This window comes from Lampetra fluviatilis, chromosome 68 (assembly GCF_964198595.1).
Source record: "Lampetra fluviatilis chromosome 68, kcLamFluv1.1, whole genome shotgun sequence".
In the NCBI taxonomy this organism is placed as follows: Eukaryota; Metazoa; Chordata; class Hyperoartia; order Petromyzontiformes; family Petromyzontidae; genus Lampetra; species Lampetra fluviatilis.
In genome coordinates, this window is record NC_136342.1 from 5,863,703 (window position 1) to 5,882,325 (window position 18,623).

An 18,623-nucleotide genomic window follows, 5' to 3' on the forward strand; every position below is an offset into this window, starting at 1 on the left:
AACAGAGAGACTCACAAACTTTCATAGAGACCCAAATACTCACACCGAGACTCAGACTTACCGAGAGGCCCATAGACACACACAGAGACTCAGACTTACATAGAGACCCATAGACTCACAAACAGAGACTCGACAGACTGAGCTGCAGAAAGCTAAACCCATTAAGCCAGCGGAGTCCCCCCCCCCCCCGACCTTGCTGAAAGGGCTTCTGCTGGCGACGTCGGGGGTCTCGAGGCTCTCCGGGACGTCCGGCGAGGCGCCCGTCGGTCCCCGGTGCCGCGGCGCGGCCGTCGGAGGGGCCGCCGGAGTCTCCCGCTTGGCCTCGGCATCGTCGTCCGCAGGGGCTGGCGCCGTCGTGCCCCTCCCGTCCTCGTCCCTCTCCTCCTCCTCATCTTCCTCCTCCTCTGCCACCACCACCGCCGCCGCCGATACCGGCGGCGGCGTCGTCGTCGTCGCCACCGCCGCCCGCGACAGAACATCGTCCACGATCATCTCGGGCACGGGCGAGCTGAACTTGAGCAGCCCGTTCTCAATGGTGCACTGCAGAACGCTGCGACGAGATTTCACATTCGTCACTCAAACTAAATCTGTCCGTCGCCTGATGAGACTGCTGGTTGTTGTGGTTTTTGTGTTGTTGTTACGGCCACTCGAATTGTAAATGTTGTAGTGGGTTTACTCTACAACACACACACAATCCGGGTAGTGCTGAACGAGTTATGAATTGCCACGTTTTGTTCACACAACCTTACTGATTGGCTGTGCCGGGCGGTGGTGGTGGCGGGTTAACAACATATTTATAGCTACGCCATCGAACCCAACAAAAATCGAGCGACCATATTGTGGAAACGCATCTGGTGGCTGACCAGCCCAACTTGTTGATCACCACAAAAGTTAAACACGACACATTTAAGACCGAAGCAGCAGGAGGAGGATTTCTCCACAACTCTGTGGCTGTCGCCTGATGAGGCTGCTGGCTGTTGTTGTGGTTGTTGTTGTAATCACCGACGAAACGTCACGACACTCAAATGCTAAATGTTGCAGTGTGGGTTTACTCTCCAACACACACACACACACAACCAGTTAGTGCTGAACTAGTAACTAATTAGCCACGTTTGTGTTCACGTGACACACACCCCTTACTGATTTGGCTGTGTCGGGTGGTGGTGGCAGGTTTGACGACACAACGTTTATATTTACGCGATCTAACCCAACAACAAAAAACCTCTCTTATGGATCATTCAATAAAGTTTGAACAATCACTCAATCGGGATTTAGCGGTCATTTGGCGCCCCGACTCGCAGCGAGAAGCGCCTGGGTTCGATTCCCGACTCGGATGCCCTTCTCTGTGGAGCTTGCGTGTTGTGTCACCCTGTTCTGCAGAATGTGAGTATTTGAGAGTGTGAGACTGTGCGTATTTGAGTGTGAGTATTTGAGAGTGTGAGTGTGAATATTAGAGCGTGTGAGTGTATATGTGCTCCCTCTGATCTGTACGAGTTTAATCCGAGTTCTGAGTGAGCGAGAGGGAGTGTGTGTGTGGGGAGCAGTGGTCAGCGCAATGTGCTGTGGGCACCATAGTGGTGAGATGTTAACTACCTCGCCTGTTATACCGGAGGTCGTGGGTTCGATCCTGACCTTGATGCCTAAATATTTGGAGTTTGCATGTCCTCCCCGTGAACGTGTGGATTTTTCTCCGGGTCCACCAGTTATCTCCTCCACATTTAGAAACATGCGTTTCGAGTATTTGGCGGATATACATTTCCACTTGATAAGCCACTTCTATGAGCTATCATATGTGATAGCCAGGTCGCTTCTGAAAAAGAGCTGTATAGCTCAGTGGGCCTTACACGGTAAAATAAAGTGGCTTATCACGTGGACATTGAAAGCAGCCAAATACGATAAACGCATCATGCTGATTCTAAATGAGGGGAATAAAACGGAGGATCCAGAGACAAATCCACGCAACCACAGGGAGAGAGATAACACGCAAACTCCAAACATACAATAGGCGTCGTCAGGGTCAGGATCGAACCCACAATCTCCTATATACTAGGCGAGGTAGTTAACATCCCCGAGCCACCGCAGCTAAGTGTCTCTCTAACATGGCCACGATGAACCCCCTGACACCGAAAGAAACGACGCCCAGATCCAGGGGCCTGAACCCAGCAGGTTCTCAGCCCTGCTCCCTGTGTTTCACACACAGCCACTGCGAACCCCACCTGCCACCCCTAAGACAGAACATGCTACGGGGGATCAAACCCACGCTCCGGTGCCCCGTAGGCCCGCAGGCTGCCGCTGCCGGGGGCGGGGGGTCACGGTGCTTCACCTGGGGTGCGCCAGCGCGAGCCTCCTGCCCAGAGCGCAGATGCGGAAGCGGCGCACGCGCTGCTGCAGGCCGTCCTTCTCCGTGGCCACGCCCTGGTGACCCCGCGTGAACTCCAGAGCCCTGGGGGGGGGGGGGTGGTGGCATTGTGGAGTCAGTGGTATGAGGGTCACAGGGTCAGTCGTACGCCCGGAAAGCAAGTTCGGTTGAGAGTGAGTGGAGTTTGTGTGTTCTACCCCTGTTCTGCAGATTGAGAGTGAGTGGAGATTGTGTGTTCTACCCCTGTTCTGCAGATTGAGAGTGAATGGAGTTTGTGTGTTCTACCCCTCTTCTGCAGAAGTGTAAACTCAAACTATTTTTTTAACCAGGTACAGCCCACTGAGCCATACAGCAATTTTTCAGAAGCAACCTGGCTACAAATGATAGTTCAACGAAGTGGCTCATCATTATCACGTGGACATTTATAACAGCCAAATAATTATAACAGCCAAATATTCTAAATGCGTGATGTCGATTTTAAATGTGGAGGGGAAAACCGGAGGAACCTGGAGAAAAAAAAATCAGAATCAGAATATTTATTTGTACTGAAGGAATCCGATGAGCTATAAAAATCTCTTTTTGACAAATGCTCAGTAGATCCACACGACCATGGGGAGAGAGACATGCAAACTCCAAATATACAGCAGCGGAGATCGTCAGGGTCGGGATCGTACCCACAACCTCCTGTATACTAGGCGAGGCAGTTAACATCTCCTAGCCACTGTGATGATGATGAGAGAGACACACAAACTCCAACTATACAGCAGGTGTCACGATGGGAATCGAACCCACGACCTCCTGCATACTAGGCAAGGAAGTTAACATCTCCTAGCCACCGTGATGATGAGAGAGACACACAAACTCCAAATATACAGCAGGTGTCACGGTGGGAATCGAACCCATGACCTCCTGCATACTAGGCGAGGTAGTTAACATCTCGCCACTGTGGTGCCCAATAACCCAACCAATAGGCGAAGGGACAATGTTTTAAATATTGACAACTGCCCTTGTTTACCGAGCAAGATCACCGAATCTCCAGATTCTGAATGGTTGTGCCACGTTTTCTTTCTGTAATAGTGCGGTGATGATGTTGCTGCTGTGTGTACTCCTAACGGAGTCAAAATTTTGAGCATTTATGAACATTTAACCTCTTTTGCACCATACGTAGCCAACCGTGCTGATCAGAGGTGTGGGGGAAGGACAACAAACTAAACACAAAAAGCAGTTCTAAAGAAATGAGTTTTCAATCTAGTATAGTAGTGTAGTGTTAAGTAGTGTATAGTGTAGTGTATATACTACATATATACTATGTTGACCTTCTTTCGCACCGTACATAGGCAACTGTGCTCATCGGAGGTGCGGGGGAAGGACAACAAACTAAACACAACAACAAGCGTTTTGTTGAGATCATCCACAGCAGCAGCATTGCCCCCTACTGGGAAAACATGACAGAACGGCCCTGAACAAGAAGTCTTTTGAGACTCACAACAATAACAAATATAATCCTAGTCTAAAAATTTACCGAACCCGAATATTAATCCGCTAACCTGAGTTCCGACCCTCAAATGTAACAAGTATCAGGGGCTTGAGCGACCAATATTATCCATAAGAGGTGTTTTAGGGGTTAGATCACGTAAATATAAATGTGTTGTTAAACCCGCTGCCACCACCACCCGACAAAGCCGACTAAGCACGGGTTTGTCCCGTAAACAACACGTGGGGTTATTCAACCAACCAATAATAGACATCCAATTGTAATGTTTATGAATACATTAACCGCCCCCTTCCCCTCTGGTCTTTGCACCCTGATTGGCTCCAAAGTGACAACGTCACATTCACCCAGCCCCCCTGTTTAAGAACCGAAACAGGAGGAGGACTTCTCCACACCTCAGCGGCCGTCGCCTGATGAGGCTGCGGTCGTAATTAGCCCTCACGGCATGCCACTGCCGCACGCCCAACCCTGGAGGCGGGGAACGGCTCACGGTGGCGAGCGAACGCCCACGCGGAGTTTTAACAACGCGAGGGCTGAGCCGGCGATTCAGCGCCACCCACAAAACGCCGGCGCCGGCAATGCTGCCGCCACCGCCCAACCCCCCCACCCCTCTCACCTCGTGTCGCACTTGAGAGCCAGGAAGCCCTGCAGCTCAAATTCCTCTGGCAGGGGGGCACCTGGCAGAAAATAAAGATGGGTGGGGGGAGGCGGCAACGAGAGAGAACGTCAGCTGGGAGAGAACCAGAATCAAAATATTTATTGACACTGCAGGAGGAATCCAATGAGCTATGAAGCTCTTTTCACAGATGTTCAGTCGGGATGGGTAAGAACGTTACAACAACAAACAGTACGAAAACACGATAGGAGTACGAAGAGAGAGAGGGGGGAGGAGGAGAGGCTGAGTGGCTCAGGAGGTAGGTCAAGCAACACATGCACGGACGGAGCTGCCACGGTGAAGGGGGGTTGTGAAGAGCGGCGCGCGCGCACACGGTCCCTTCTCCTGCAACGCGGCGGATTAGTCGTTACGTTATGGGCAAAACCGCGTTGCAAATTGACACCAGTGTGGGCGCCACGGTGGCTAGGAAATGTTAACTACCTCGCCTGGTATACGGGAGGTCGTGAGTTCGATCCTGACCCTGATGCCTGTATATTTGGAGTTTGCATGTTCTCCCCGTGGTCGCGCGGATTTTTCTTCGGGTCCTCCGGTTTTTCATTTCACATTTAGAAAGATGCGTTTCAGGGTATTTGGCTGCTATAAATGTCCACGTCATAAGCCACTTCGTTGAGCTCCCATGTGTTGCTTCTGAAAAAAAATCTGTGTAGCTCAGTTGGCCTTACCTGGTAAAAAATAGTTTAGTTTTAAATAGTAATTTATATATATAATATAGGGGGTAAAGCACAGTCCGCGATAACGTGAGATGATTAACGCAGGGCCTAAACAAAGACTCAGGGTGCATGGTGGGCAGCAGCATCTAGAAGCATCCAGCAGCATCCCAATGCCTCCTTGTGCGATGATGATGATGCTGCTACACTGAAACCGCGACTGTACGACTGCTTTATTCCTACTCGCGCACGACGTAGTTCCGCTCGCTCGATCGCGTTATGTCCAATTTGTATCTGCATTACAAAATGTGTTCCCGAATACATTCATCGTGTTGTGTCAAATTCGCGTTATGAAAACTACACGCGGCGCTACAGGAGAACAGACTGTTATGCACGTTGAACTTTTTCGCACCGTACGTAGCTAACCGTGCTCACCGGAGGTGCAGGGGGGGAAGGACAACAAACTAAACACAAAAAGCGGTTCTTAAGAAATTAGTTTTCAATCTGAATGATGATTTAAAAGAGCGTAGCTCCAGTGGCTTCCTAATATCGGAAGAGCGTTCCAGACGGGTGCCGCAAAGCGCACGATGCGGTGACCACCATCCTTGTGAATCTCTCGTCTCAGCCAACTCACCAACGACTGCACGATAAAAAAGGCTCACAGTGATGACATCATCTTAATTTTTAATTTTACCAGGTAAGGCCCACTGAGCTAGATAACTCCGTTTAAGAAGCGACCTGGCCACAAATGATAGCTCAACGAAGTGGCTTAGCACATCAACATTTATAGCAGCCAAATACTGTAAACGCACGTCGATTCTAAATGTGGAGGGAAAAACCGCAGGACCTGGAGAAAAATCCACACGACCATGGGGAGAGAGAGACATACACGCAAACTCCAAATATACAGCAGGCGTCAGGGTTGGGGTCGGCCCCACGAACTCCTGCACACCAGGCGAGGTGGTTAACAGGTTGCCACCACAGGAAGACTTCTTGGCAATTCTGGCAAGTGGCCTGAAGAAGCTGGTTGTATCCACCAGCGAAACGTCGTTCTCAAGTGCAAATGTTGTGGGTTTACTCGCCATCACACCGACGTTCTGAAGCAACAGCTAATTGGCTGTGCCGGGTGGTGGTAGGTTTAATGACACATTTATATTTATGCGATCTAAACTCCCAAAACCTTCATGACGGACTGCACGAGAAACAACACCATAAAATTGGGTTTTTCCATTTCATTTGTAAGCTCACAGATCCCTGAAAGGTCTGAACACAGTCCCATGAGTGAGCTCCTCTGGTAGGCAAGGCAGAGGCGACTGGAGCTGGCCACCCACCCCCTCGTGTGCCGTGTCGGCCTTCGTAGGTGCTCGCAGACAGCACTTGCCCCAACAGTCTGCTAAGGCTACACGGGGGCTCTTTGTCTCGGTGCGAGTGTTTGCGCGAGTACTCACTGGACTGGGCGTCGGTGCCGTCGAGGTCGTTTGGCGCCGATTGGAGGCTGTTGAGAAGCCGCGCCAAACTGGGCCATAGCCTGGTACACACACAAAGACACAAAGATCCCCCATATAGCCTTAACAGACTGTTGGGGAAAGGGGTGTTAGCGAGCAGCACCTATAAAGGCAGGCACTGTGGCACGCTAGGGGGTGGGTGGCCAGTACAGCACCACGCGCTTAATACACTCACACAGACCCTCACATCGAACACACACCGCAGCCATCGCTGGCCACGTGAAGTGTTGAAGGCTCACTGCTGGCAGGTCACGGGACAGACCCAGGTTGACTGAGACGGCTTACAAACACACACACACTACATCATTATACCTCCTTTGCCAGTATCAAAATATAATAATAGGGTATTTCCCCTTGTTTCTGGCAACAAAACTGAAACCTTTTTACAGGGAATCATGTGTGCATTAACCACAATACCTGTGGTCAAAATGCAAACAAAAACCACACTCATTACTTTGATAGTGCATTGTCTTTGAGCTGTACGCCTTTTGGCATCCTCTGGTCTAGCACCAATTGAGACGAGGTTCAAAAGAAAGCCATCTCTGGTGTGGACCAATCAGTTTCAAGGACAACGCATATATTACCAGTGTGTTTTTGTTTGCATTTTGACTGCAAGTATTGTGGTTAATGCACACATGATTCCCTGTAAAAAAGGTTTCAGTTTTGTTGCCAGAAACAAGGGGAAAAACCTTATTATTACAACACACATGAGTACAGCTCTCATACAAAGATCATCCGTGTAGCCTTAACAGACTGCTAGCGAGCAGCACCTATGAAGGGCGGCACTGTGGCCCACGAGGGGATGGCTGGCCAACACCACGCTCCACCACATTTAACTCCCCAGTGGCGATGTTCACACATGGGACCAGGCACTCGTTTTAGGCCGAGTAGACCTAGTGGAGGCCCGGGACCATTTTAGAAGTCATGAACACAAATAAGACGTGAAAATAAATAATATTACAGTCAATCACATGACATTCAAGAGTTGGTGGGTAATTAAATCCGTTGAGTTAGGGGTGCGGCGAGCATGAAAGGGTGTGGTTCTCTATTCTATTCTTGTGTCCGGCAACACGAACAGGCGCTTAAATGCCGCTGTCAAGGTTTTAGCGGCCACCTCCAGTAGTGGGTTTGCTGCACGCTCCACAGTCTGGCAGGAAGGACAACAGACTAAATACAAAAAACAGTTCTAAACAAATTAAATTTTGGATACTGGCAAAAGGTCCCAATGATATAACTGCTCGACCCGAGCTATTAATAGTCTGGTCTGACAATGGTGGTGCAGAGACGAGGCCAATCAGTTTCAAAGACAATGCATACATCATTATTGTTGTCACAGCATGTTTTTTTGCATGTTTTTCCACAAGTAATGTGTGGTTAATGCAGACTTGATACCTTGCAAAAGGTGTATAACTATTTGGTGTGCCTTGCAAAAGGTGTACAGTGGAACCTCGGTATATGTCGTTAATTCGTTCCAGAAGGTAGGACTTATACCGAAAATGACGTAAACCAAACAAATTTTTCCCATAAGAAATAAAGGAAATAATCCGTTCCAGAGTATAAGAAATTATATTTTATATGGCACAGTATACATTAATGGGGTTGTATAAAATAATTTAGACACTACTTATTACTAAAATGCATACATAAATTAAAATAAATTGAAATAAAAATGTTTAACGTCACTTTACCTTGCTGAGAGAAGTTGATAGCCTACGAGGATGGTGGTGAGGAAGGGGAGGAGTCGTGAACGGGGTCTACGCGGGTAGGCGGTGACTCATCCCGACCCATACAAGTTCTAACAAGGCGTCGTATCCCAAGCAAGACGTCGTATCCCAAGACATTTTTCTCTCGTCAAAACACGACGTATACCAAATTAGACGTATTCCAAAGCCGTCGTATACTGAGGTATGACTGTATATCTATTTGGTGTTTTAACATCTCAACACAAGTCCTGTGTTACTGCCAGAGAGGGAATAAAGCTTATTCTTGTTCTTTTCAGGGGGATTGGTGTCAGTTTCAGCATTGAGGTTCTGTTGGGCATAGCTTCATTCAATCGCGCATCTGGCCAAGATTTGTACCCGAGCTGCCAGGGCGAGCTGGAGCGCGGCGACTCTGCCAACTGAGTGGACCAGTGATGGATGGTGGCGGCAGTTCACAGCACGTTGGCCATGGCACCCCAGGGGTTCGTTTGTGAGTTTACGTGCCGGGGCGATTCTTCATTTGGTTTTCACGAATCTCTTTTATCCAGGGCTTGCGCTTCTATCCATTATAACCCCTAGATATCTTGCTACAGTGAGGGAAAAAAGTATTTGATCCCCTGCTGATTTTGAACGTTTGCCCACTGACAAAGAAATGATCAGTCTATAATTTTAATGGTAGGTTTATTTGAACAGTGAGAGACAGAATAACAACAAAAAAATCCCCAAAAACGCATGTCAAAAATGTTATAAATTGATTTGCATTTTAACGAGGGAAATAAGTATTAGACCCCTCTGCAAAACATGACTTAGTACTTGGTGGCAAAACCCTTGTTGGCAATCACAAAGGTCAGACGTTTCTTGTAGTTGGCCACCAGGTTTGCACACATCTCAGGAGGGATTTTGTCCCACTCTTTGCAGATCTTCTCCAAGTCATTACGGTTTCGAGGCTGACGTTTGGCAACTCAAACCTTCAGCTCCCTCCACAGATTTTCTATGGGATTAAGGTCTGGAGACTGGCTAGGCCACTCCAGGACCTTAATGTGCTTCTTCTTGAGCCACTCATTTGTTGCCTTGGCCATGTGTTTTGGGTTATTGTCATGCTGGGATACCCATCCACGACCCATTTTCAATGTCCTGGCTGAGGGAAGGAGGTTCTCACCCAAGATTTGACGGTACATGGCCCTGTCAATCGTCCCTTTGATGCGGTGAAGTTGTCCTGTCCCCTTAGCAGAAAAACACCCCCAAAGCATGTTTCCACCTCCATGTTTGACGGTGGGGATGGTGTTCTTGGGGTCATAGGCAGCATTCCTCCTCCTCCAAACAAGGCGAGTTGAGTTGATGCCAAAGAGCTCCATTTTGGTCTCATCTGACAACAACACTTTCACCCAGTTGTCCTCTGAATCATTCAGATGTTCATTGGCAAACTTCAGACGGGCATGTATATGTGCTTTCTTGAGCAGGGGAACCTTGCGGGCACTGCAGGATTTCAGTGCTTCACGGCGTAGTGTGTTACCAACTGGCCTGGACTTTTGCAGCTGTTTTAGACTAATTTCATGGTGCTGATTCCAAATCTGATCTCAGATTTGCTCTATCACATCTAATTTTTATGCTATCGGCATACCCCATTTTAATTGATTTTACCCGAAATTAACTCTGTCACTTATTATTGCAAGTTGTTGTGACTCAGTGACTGCTTTAGTGTTAAAATATGGTGCTGTATTTTTAGGATAGTGTTTATATTATCATTTTATGTAGAAATCCACATTTATTTAATATTTTTCTTCTGCAGTTTCTATTGAAAATGCAATATTTGATATCTCAAAAACCTGATGTGATAGACGAAAACTGATGCCAGATTTGGAATCAACACCCCAAAATTGCCTTAAAACTGTTGGAATACCGTATGCCAGAAAAAGGGTGTTGACCAGTGTTATCACGGTGGCTAGGTGATGTTAACTACCTCACCTGGTATACAAGATGTCGTGGGTTTGATCACTACCCTGGCATCTGCTGTAAATTGGAGTTTGCGTGTCTCTCTCCACGTAGTCGTGTGGATTTTTCTCTCGGTCCTCCAGTTTTTCCCTCCACATTGTAGAATCAACGTGCATTTCAGAGTATTTGGCTGATACATATTTCCAAGTGATAAGAGTCCTTCGTTGAGCAATCATTTCTGATAGCCTGGTCGCTTCTGCAAAGGAGCTACGCAGCAGCTTTACCTGTGGGTGCGTGCACGTGCGTGTGTGTGTGCGTGCACGTGTGTGTGCGTGCACGTGTGTGTGCGTGCACGTGTGTGCCTGCGTGCACGTGTGTGTGTGTGTGCGTGCACGTGTGTGTGCGCATGCGTGCGTGCGCGTGCATGTGCGTGTACGTGCGAGCGTCTCACTGGCAGTGCTGCTGCAGTGCTCGGTGCTCCACCACCACCGGACGGGCCCCCAGCCACTCCAGCGCCACCTTCACGGCCGGCAGCGCCGACGGCGCCCGCACCTCCTCATTGGCCGGCAGCACCGCGTAGCGGCACAACCCGTCCAGCAGGGCGCCTGCACGGTGACAGGCGGTGGCACACGGCGTCACACGACGTCACGCGGCGGCACACTTCGTCACACAACCTCCCGCGTGGCACAAGGTTGGTGGCAGCTTCCGCATCTCTCTCCACGCGACCTCCCAGACTGCTGCGTCCCCCTGTATCTACCCCTGGCCCCTCACTCCGCTGAGTTACCGCTGTACAAGAAATACGAGTGTCCGATTGTTTTTTTTTCGCATCGTGTTTGTTGTCTGTAAAACAGAGCTTCATAGCTCATCGGGAATCTCCTCGAGGATGAATAAAGATTCTGATTTGTATGTATTCCCCTGTATCTATCTCGTGTGTGCGAGGACCTTTACCATCCCTCTGTATCCCCCCCCCCCCGTATTTATCCCCCTGTGTGTGTGGCAGTATCCCCCCTATATCTCCCCTTTGTGCGCCTCTTCATTTACCAGTGTATGACATTAATCCCGCGTGTGTATGTATGTTTAAATTTTTTCGCACCGTACGTAGCCAACTGCGCTAATAGGTGCGCGGGTGGAAGGACAACAACCTAAACACAACAACAACAAGCAGTTCTAAATAAATTAGTTTGCCAATCTAGATGATGATTTAAAAGTGTATTGCACCAGTGGCTTCCTAATATCGGAAGGAAAGAGCGTCCCAGACAACCGCAGAAGTGCATCTCAAAGCGCCGCGCGATGATGCGGTGACCACCGCCTTTGTTCGACGGCAAACCAAAAGCCGCTGCTGCTGCGTGGATGAAAATCGAAGTTTACGCGATGATGATGATGGTGGTTTATCCTCCTCTGTATGTCGAGTGCCGGATTATCCTCGTAGCACAAGCAGCTACATATGCTACGGGCCCCGCACGTTCAAGGGCCCCGCGCTAAATGCTTTCAAGCTATCAATTCCGGTTCAGTGATTCTGGACTTGCTCTATTACTATAGTACTACACTGCCTTAAACTTTCATGAACGACTGGGTGTTGAAGGTTAGCGATTTGTCATAGTATCTGGCTGTATCTTCTTGGTTCTTTCGGTAAAGTCACGTAGAAGGGAAGTAATAAAATAATACAAATAAAACATAATAAAACAATTCTCACGACGTTTCGGCCACAACGCAAGCAGCCATCCTCAGGCGAAGAATGAAACACCCCAAGCTTGGAGCGTATATTTAAGCTGGGTTAGAGGGGGGGGGAGGTGGGAAGAAGAGCGCCTAAACAAAATAATTTGCATATCAAGAGGAATTCAGCATATGGAAAATGCGTAGGAGGTGGGCGGGGGGGGTTCCAAATCAATACTATGCCCGTGCATTATGCAGGATTAGCAGCATCAAAGGGGGGGGGGGGGAAGGGGGGGAGCATTAACAAAGGAAAGGAATGTTAATAGTATGTAGCTGTAGTTACTAAACAACCACGTAAAAAAAAACTACAGTATAAACTGCATGACAAACTAAAGTATAAACTACATAGCATCATCAGTAAACTTACTATACTCTACAATAAGCTGAGTTACTAACAGTAAGTAATACATGAAAAATTCTACGTTGTAAAAAAAAAAAATTATATAATATGCTTCCATCTAAACTTTATTCTCTTACATCACACGCGTCTATACCGTACTATATACTTCCATAGGCAAAACCAACATTAAATTACATACTGTATTGCTATAAACCACCCTATACCTTATACATTTTTAATATAACACTATGTATTATTCTACCCACCCTAATGTGTATCAAAATGGTTTATTACGTCCTTCCAGTGATTGCTAAGCCAGAATCCATCTTCTCGGTTAAAATTGTCTCTGTGTTTGTAAATGTGGATCGCCTCATGTACGAATCTCTCATGATAGCCAGATGGCTTGCAGAGAACCTCTGTCTTGGAGAAGTCAATGTCATGTGAGCCCACTGAGTTGTAACAGTGATCTGCCACGGCTGAGGTGTTTGTCCTACAGTGTTTCAGGTCAGCTTTATGTTCACGGATGCGGTCCGAGACATGTCGTTTGGTTTCCCCAATGTAACTGCTACCACAGAGGCAGTTACATTGGGGAAACCAAACGACATGTCTCGGACCGCATCCGTGAACATAAAGCTGACCTGAAACACTGTAGGACAAACACCTCAGCCGTGGCAGATCACTGTTACAACTCAGTGGGCTCACATGACATTGACTTCTCCAAGACAGAGGTTCTCTGCAAGCCATCTGGCTATCATGAGAGATTCGTACATGAGGCGATCCACATTTACAAACACAGAGACAATTTTAACCGAGAAGATGGATTCTGGCTTAGCAATCACTGGAAGGACGTAATAAACCATTTTGATACACATTAGGGTGGGTAGAATAATACATAGTGTTATATTAAAAATGTATAAGGTATAGGGTGGTTTATAGCAATACAGTATGTAATTTAATGTTGGTTTTGCCTATGGAAGTATATAGTACGGTATAGACGCGTGTGATGTAAGAGAATAAAGTTTAGATGGAAGCATATTATATAATTTTTTTACAACGTAGAATTTTTCATGTATTACTTACTGTTAGTAACTCAGCTTATTGTAGAGTATAGTAAGTTTACTGATGATGCTATGTAGTTTATACTTTAGTTTGTCATGCAGTTTATACTGTAGTTTTTTTTACGTGGTTGTTTAGTAACTACAGCTACATACTATTAACATTCCTTTCCTTTGTTAATGCTCCCCCCCTTCCCCCCCCCCCTTTGATGCTGCTAATCCTGCATAATGCACGGGCATAGTATTGATTTGGAACCCCCCCCGCCCACCTCCTACGCATTTTCCATATGCTGAATTCCTCTTGATATGCAAATTATTTTGTTTAGGCGCTCTTCTTCCCACCTCCCCCCCCCTCTAACCCAGCTTAAATATACGCTCCAAGCTTGGGGTGTTTCATTCTTCGCCTGAGGATGGCTGCTTGCGTTGTGGCCGAAACGTCGTGAGAATTGTTTTATTATGTTTTATTTGTATTATTTTATTACTTCCCTTCTACGTGACTTTACCGAAAGAACCAAGAAGATGAATCCCTGCAGTCACGAAAGCTTTAAATCGAAAAATATCTGGCTGTATAGAAAATGAAAAAATACAATGACTTTACTATGCAAGTTAAAAATTTGTGTTTCAATATTTAGGTGTTTTTCTTTTAATTTAGGGCCTCCTCATAACATATGCTACAGGCCTCGCACTAGCTTAATCCGGGACTGTATCTGTCCCCACACCTCTCCCTTCCCCACGCCCGTGTCGCCGCTTCTTCTCACTGTAGAGTGTGAGCGCGTTTGTCCACCGCGTCTCATCGTCGTCGTCGTCACCATCGTGCTGCTGCTGTTGCTCGGGCTCGGGCTGCTGCTCTTCGACGGCGCCGCCGCCGCCACCCTCGCGCAGGTGGTGCATCTGGAAGAGTGTCACCACCACCAGGTGCACCAGCTGCTGGGCAGAGAGCGCCCTGGCGGCCAGCAGCCCCTACTCCCGTCGCACAGAGCACAGGGCAAGCGGTTGGTTACATCGCAACCACAATGGCCACGGTGACTAGGAGATGTCAACTGCCTCACCTGGTTTACGGGAGGTTGTGGGTTCGATCCGGACCCTGACGCCTCCTGTATATTTGGAGTCTGCGTCTGTCTCTCATCATTAGTGGCTACATGTTAAATACTTCGCCTGGTATACAGGAGGTCGTGGATCCGATCCCGATCCTGACGATGCCTGCTGCTGTATATTTGGAGTCTGCGTCTCTCTCTCATCATCACGGTGGCTAGATGTTAACTACCTCGCCTGGTGTGCAGGAAGTCATGGATTCGATCCCGAAAAAGAGCTGTAATACATGCTCAGTGGGGGCCTTACCAGGTAAAATAAAAATAGTTGAGTTTAGTCCGTGCGATAACTCCAACATCAAATGCTCTCAATTACTATCCTCACTGCTGCTGCAACTGTTGCCGCCGCCGCTGCTGCTGCTACGTCTCACCTTGAACGCCTCCTCCAGCTTGTGGCTGAGCGTGACCAGGCGGTCCAGGCTCTTGCCCAAGTAGACGTGAGCGTGGAAGCGGATGAACAGCTTCAGAAAATCCAGCAGCCCTATCTTCACCTTGGGCTCCTCCCTCCTGCGGGACGCCACAAAGAAACAATGAACACAACTTGTAGTAGTCGTAGTAACAGCAGCGGTAATAAGAAGCTTCCCCACCAATATAATCCATTATGTAGGTGTTTTTGGGGTTACATCGTGGAAATATGTTTCATTAAACCCGCCACCACCACCATCCGACACAGCCAATTAAGTAAGGGCTTGTCACGTAAACAATACGTGGGGTTATTCAACCGCCCAATCATAGATATCCCATTATAATTTTAATGAATATATTAACCCCCCCCACTCTCTCGTCTTCACACCCCGATTGGCTCACAGGTGATGTCATCACATTTACCACCTGCTCTATTTAAGACCGAAACAGCAGGAGGATTTCTTCACAACTCTGTGTCTGTCGCCTGATGAGGCTGCTGATTGTTGTTGTAATTACTGGCAAAACGTCACGGTTACTCGAATGGTAAATGTTATTGTGGGCTTGACTCTCCAACACACAACCGGTGTGCGCTGAACTAGAGACACGTTTTGTTTACGTGACACAAACCTCACTAATTGGCTGTGTCAGGTGGTGGAGGGTCTCACGACACATTTATACTCACGTGATCTAACCCAAACAAAAAAAGAGTTTAACACGTAGGCTTTCGCGACCAACAATAAACCTTTATGATGAATAACACACCCAGCTGTTGTTTAACTCCCTTCCCGCAGGGAGACTTCCGAGGAGAAGCCATATCCCCTGGATCCCCAGAGAGGCAGTACAGCAAAAACAGATGTGGAGTTCCACCTCTTCCGTTTGTATGCAATAGCGCGTCTCCCCCTCGCACGCGTGTGGTTTCTCGCTAGGCATGCTCCGGTTTCCTACTGCATGTGAACGCTCATTCATTGGCCGATTAACTCCTTAATATAAACAGAGAGGACCGTGGAGCTTGGACAGTAGGTGGCGCTGGCTCACCAAGTGAGTGAGCCACAGTGGCTAGGAGATGTTAACTACCTCCTCTGGTATGCAGGAGGTTGTGGGTTCAATCCCAACCCTGACGACGCCTGCTGTATATTTGGAGTTTGCGTCTGTCTCTCCCTCTCCCCGTGGTCGTGTGGATTTTTCTCCGGGTCCTCTGGTTTTTCCCTCCACATTTGGAATCAACATCACGTGTTTAGAGTATTTGGTTGATGCTTTAAATTTCCACCGATAATGATAAGCCACTTGATTGAGCTATCATTCGAGAGCTACATAGCTCAGTAGGTCTGTACCTGGTAAAATAAAAATTAGTTTTTCAATAGTTTGTAGAGTGCCTTCCTGCTTGTCCGTGATTCCTTGCGCCTCCGTGTCGTTCTGGCACGCAACAAGTTGAACGTATTACCATTCAAATAAGACCCCAAGCAATTCTAATTTTTATTACAACCCGTGAAACGCCGTTCAAATCTTGACTTTCGTGACTGCAGGAATTCATATTCTTTCGGTAAAGTTACGTAGATAGGTTCAAAGAAAATAACCTATCTACGTACCTTTACCGAAAGACCCAAAGAATATAAACGCCGTTCAGTTTTATCGATGGGTTCACATCTCGCCACTGAAGGTGCCTAACAGTGGCTAGGAGACGTGGCCTCTCTTTCTGCGTGCATGCCGGCGTGCCGTGGCCCCGGGCCCGGTTGTTTGGTGGTGGTGCGGTGCAGCGCTTGCCCCTCGATGGCCTTGGACAGGGCCTTGCTGAGGTTGGTGCCGGCCGCCGGGAAGGGGAAGCGCACAGCGATGCTCCGGCAGTAGTAGAAGATGGTGGTGAGGTGGTCTCCGCGCGACGATGCCAGGATCGCCAGCTGATTGTACGGCTGGCCTGCCGTCGCACCGCACCACACGCAGCAGCAAGGTGTTGTAAAACATGGCAAGTACACCGTACTTAGCCCCTTCCCGATGACGTACGTACATGTACATCATTGTACGTCATCAGTTTTCTTACGATTCTTCTGATTCCGTTCGTACTATACGTGTGCTAAGTTTTCCGAGCTGAAGACGTACCAATAAAGTAATTTTATTTGAGATCCGATGACGTACGTACATGTACTATGTCTTCCTCGCTGAAGACGTACCGATAAAGTTATTTAACATGTGTTCCGATGACGGAACACGCATGTACGTCATTGGAATCGGGAGAAAAATGTAAGTAAAATAACTTTATCGCTACTACATCTTCAGCTAGGAAGACGTAGTACCGAGGCTCCCCCACAATGCCATGTGGCAGGGAACGAGTGGCATGTGGCACAATTGTTGGCACCGGCTACCGTAGAGTGGCAGCGGTCATGCTGCGCCTGGTATACAGGAGGTCGTGGGTTCGATCCCAACCCTGACGCCTGCTGTATATGTGGAGTTTGAATGTTCTTCTCCCCGTGGTCACGTGGATTTTTCTCCAGGTCCTCCAGTTTTTCCCTCCACACTTAGAATCGATATCACCACACGTTTAGAGTATTTCGCTGCTGCTACAAATTTCTACGTGAGAAGCCACTTCGCTGAGCTATCAATTGTGGGCAGGTCGCTTTTGAAAAAGAACGACACACCTCTGATCAGAACAGTTGGCTACGTAGGGTGCGAAAGACGGTCAAAATAAATACATACATACATGCCACACGTGATGATAGCAGCTCAAGTGAATGAGTGGGTGGGTGTTTGTTGTTGTGACCTGTGGTGTGGTGGTGGTGGTTGAACACAGTGTGGTGGTGGATGAGATGAAACCGTCGGTCTGGTAGACCTGTCTGTGTGTGTGCGCCTAGTACCCTGGGGTGTGCGTGCGTGTCTTTGCGTGCGTGTCTTTGCGTGCGTGTTTTTGCGTGCGTGTGTGCGTGCGTGTGTGCGTACCATTAGAAGGCACCAGCTGCGCAGCATGCCTGTAGTATGACTCCGCCTGGCTGATTTGGTTGCGGTAGCGAGCTGAGTCGGGGAGGCACGGCACATGCAAAACAAAGATCCCCCCGTATAGCCTTAACAGAACGTTCGGGCAAGTGCTGTTAGCGAGCACACACAAGTGCACATGCACACACACACACGGGGCCACACCATGATCATAACCACCACCACTGTAGCAGCAGCACTATACAACCTAACCCGTGGTGGCTAGGAGATGTTAACTACCTCGCCTGGTATAAAGGAGGTCGTGGGTTCGATCCCGACCCTGACGACTGCTGCTGTATATTTGGAATTTGCGTGTTCTCCCCGTGGTCCTGTGGATTATTCTCTGGGTCCTATGGGTTTTTCCCTCCGTGTTTAGAAACATGCATTCTGAGTAATTGGCTGCTGCTATAAATTTCCACGTGTGAATGATAAGGCCCTTCGGCCGAGCTATGTAAGCTCAGCGGACCCTTACCTAGTAAAATAAAAATAAATCAGTTTAACACGTTAGGCTTTCGCGACCAATATTTTTCGTAAGAAATGTTTTGGGTTAGATCGCGTGAGGATAAATGTGTCGTTAGACCCGCCACCACCCAACAAAGCCAATTAGTAAGGTTTGTGACGTGAACAAAACGTGCCAATTCGTTACTCGTACAGCACTTCCCGGTTGTGTGTTGGGAGAGTAAACCCACTACTACATTTACAATTATAGTGTATAGTGTAGTGTATAGTGTATACTATACAGCACTTCCC

At 48.1% G+C, this 18,623-nt stretch overlaps 1 protein-coding gene across 1 annotated transcript in view; it reads right to left on the minus strand.

Annotated features, from left to right (window-relative positions):
• The window catches only part of SMG7 (SMG7 nonsense mediated mRNA decay factor), a 61,260-nt gene that overhangs the window by 29,331 nt on the left and 13,306 nt on the right, over positions 1-18,623 (minus strand). Inside the window, 9 exon segments of the mRNA XM_078883000.1 lie at positions 193-550; positions 2,324-2,443; positions 4,468-4,528; positions 6,623-6,702; positions 10,763-10,916; positions 14,178-14,379; positions 14,879-15,014; positions 16,674-16,824; positions 17,841-17,912. Coding sequence (XP_078739126.1) covers positions 193-550; positions 2,324-2,443; positions 4,468-4,528; positions 6,623-6,702; positions 10,763-10,916; positions 14,178-14,379; positions 14,879-15,014; positions 16,674-16,824; positions 17,841-17,912 — 1,334 coding nt within the window.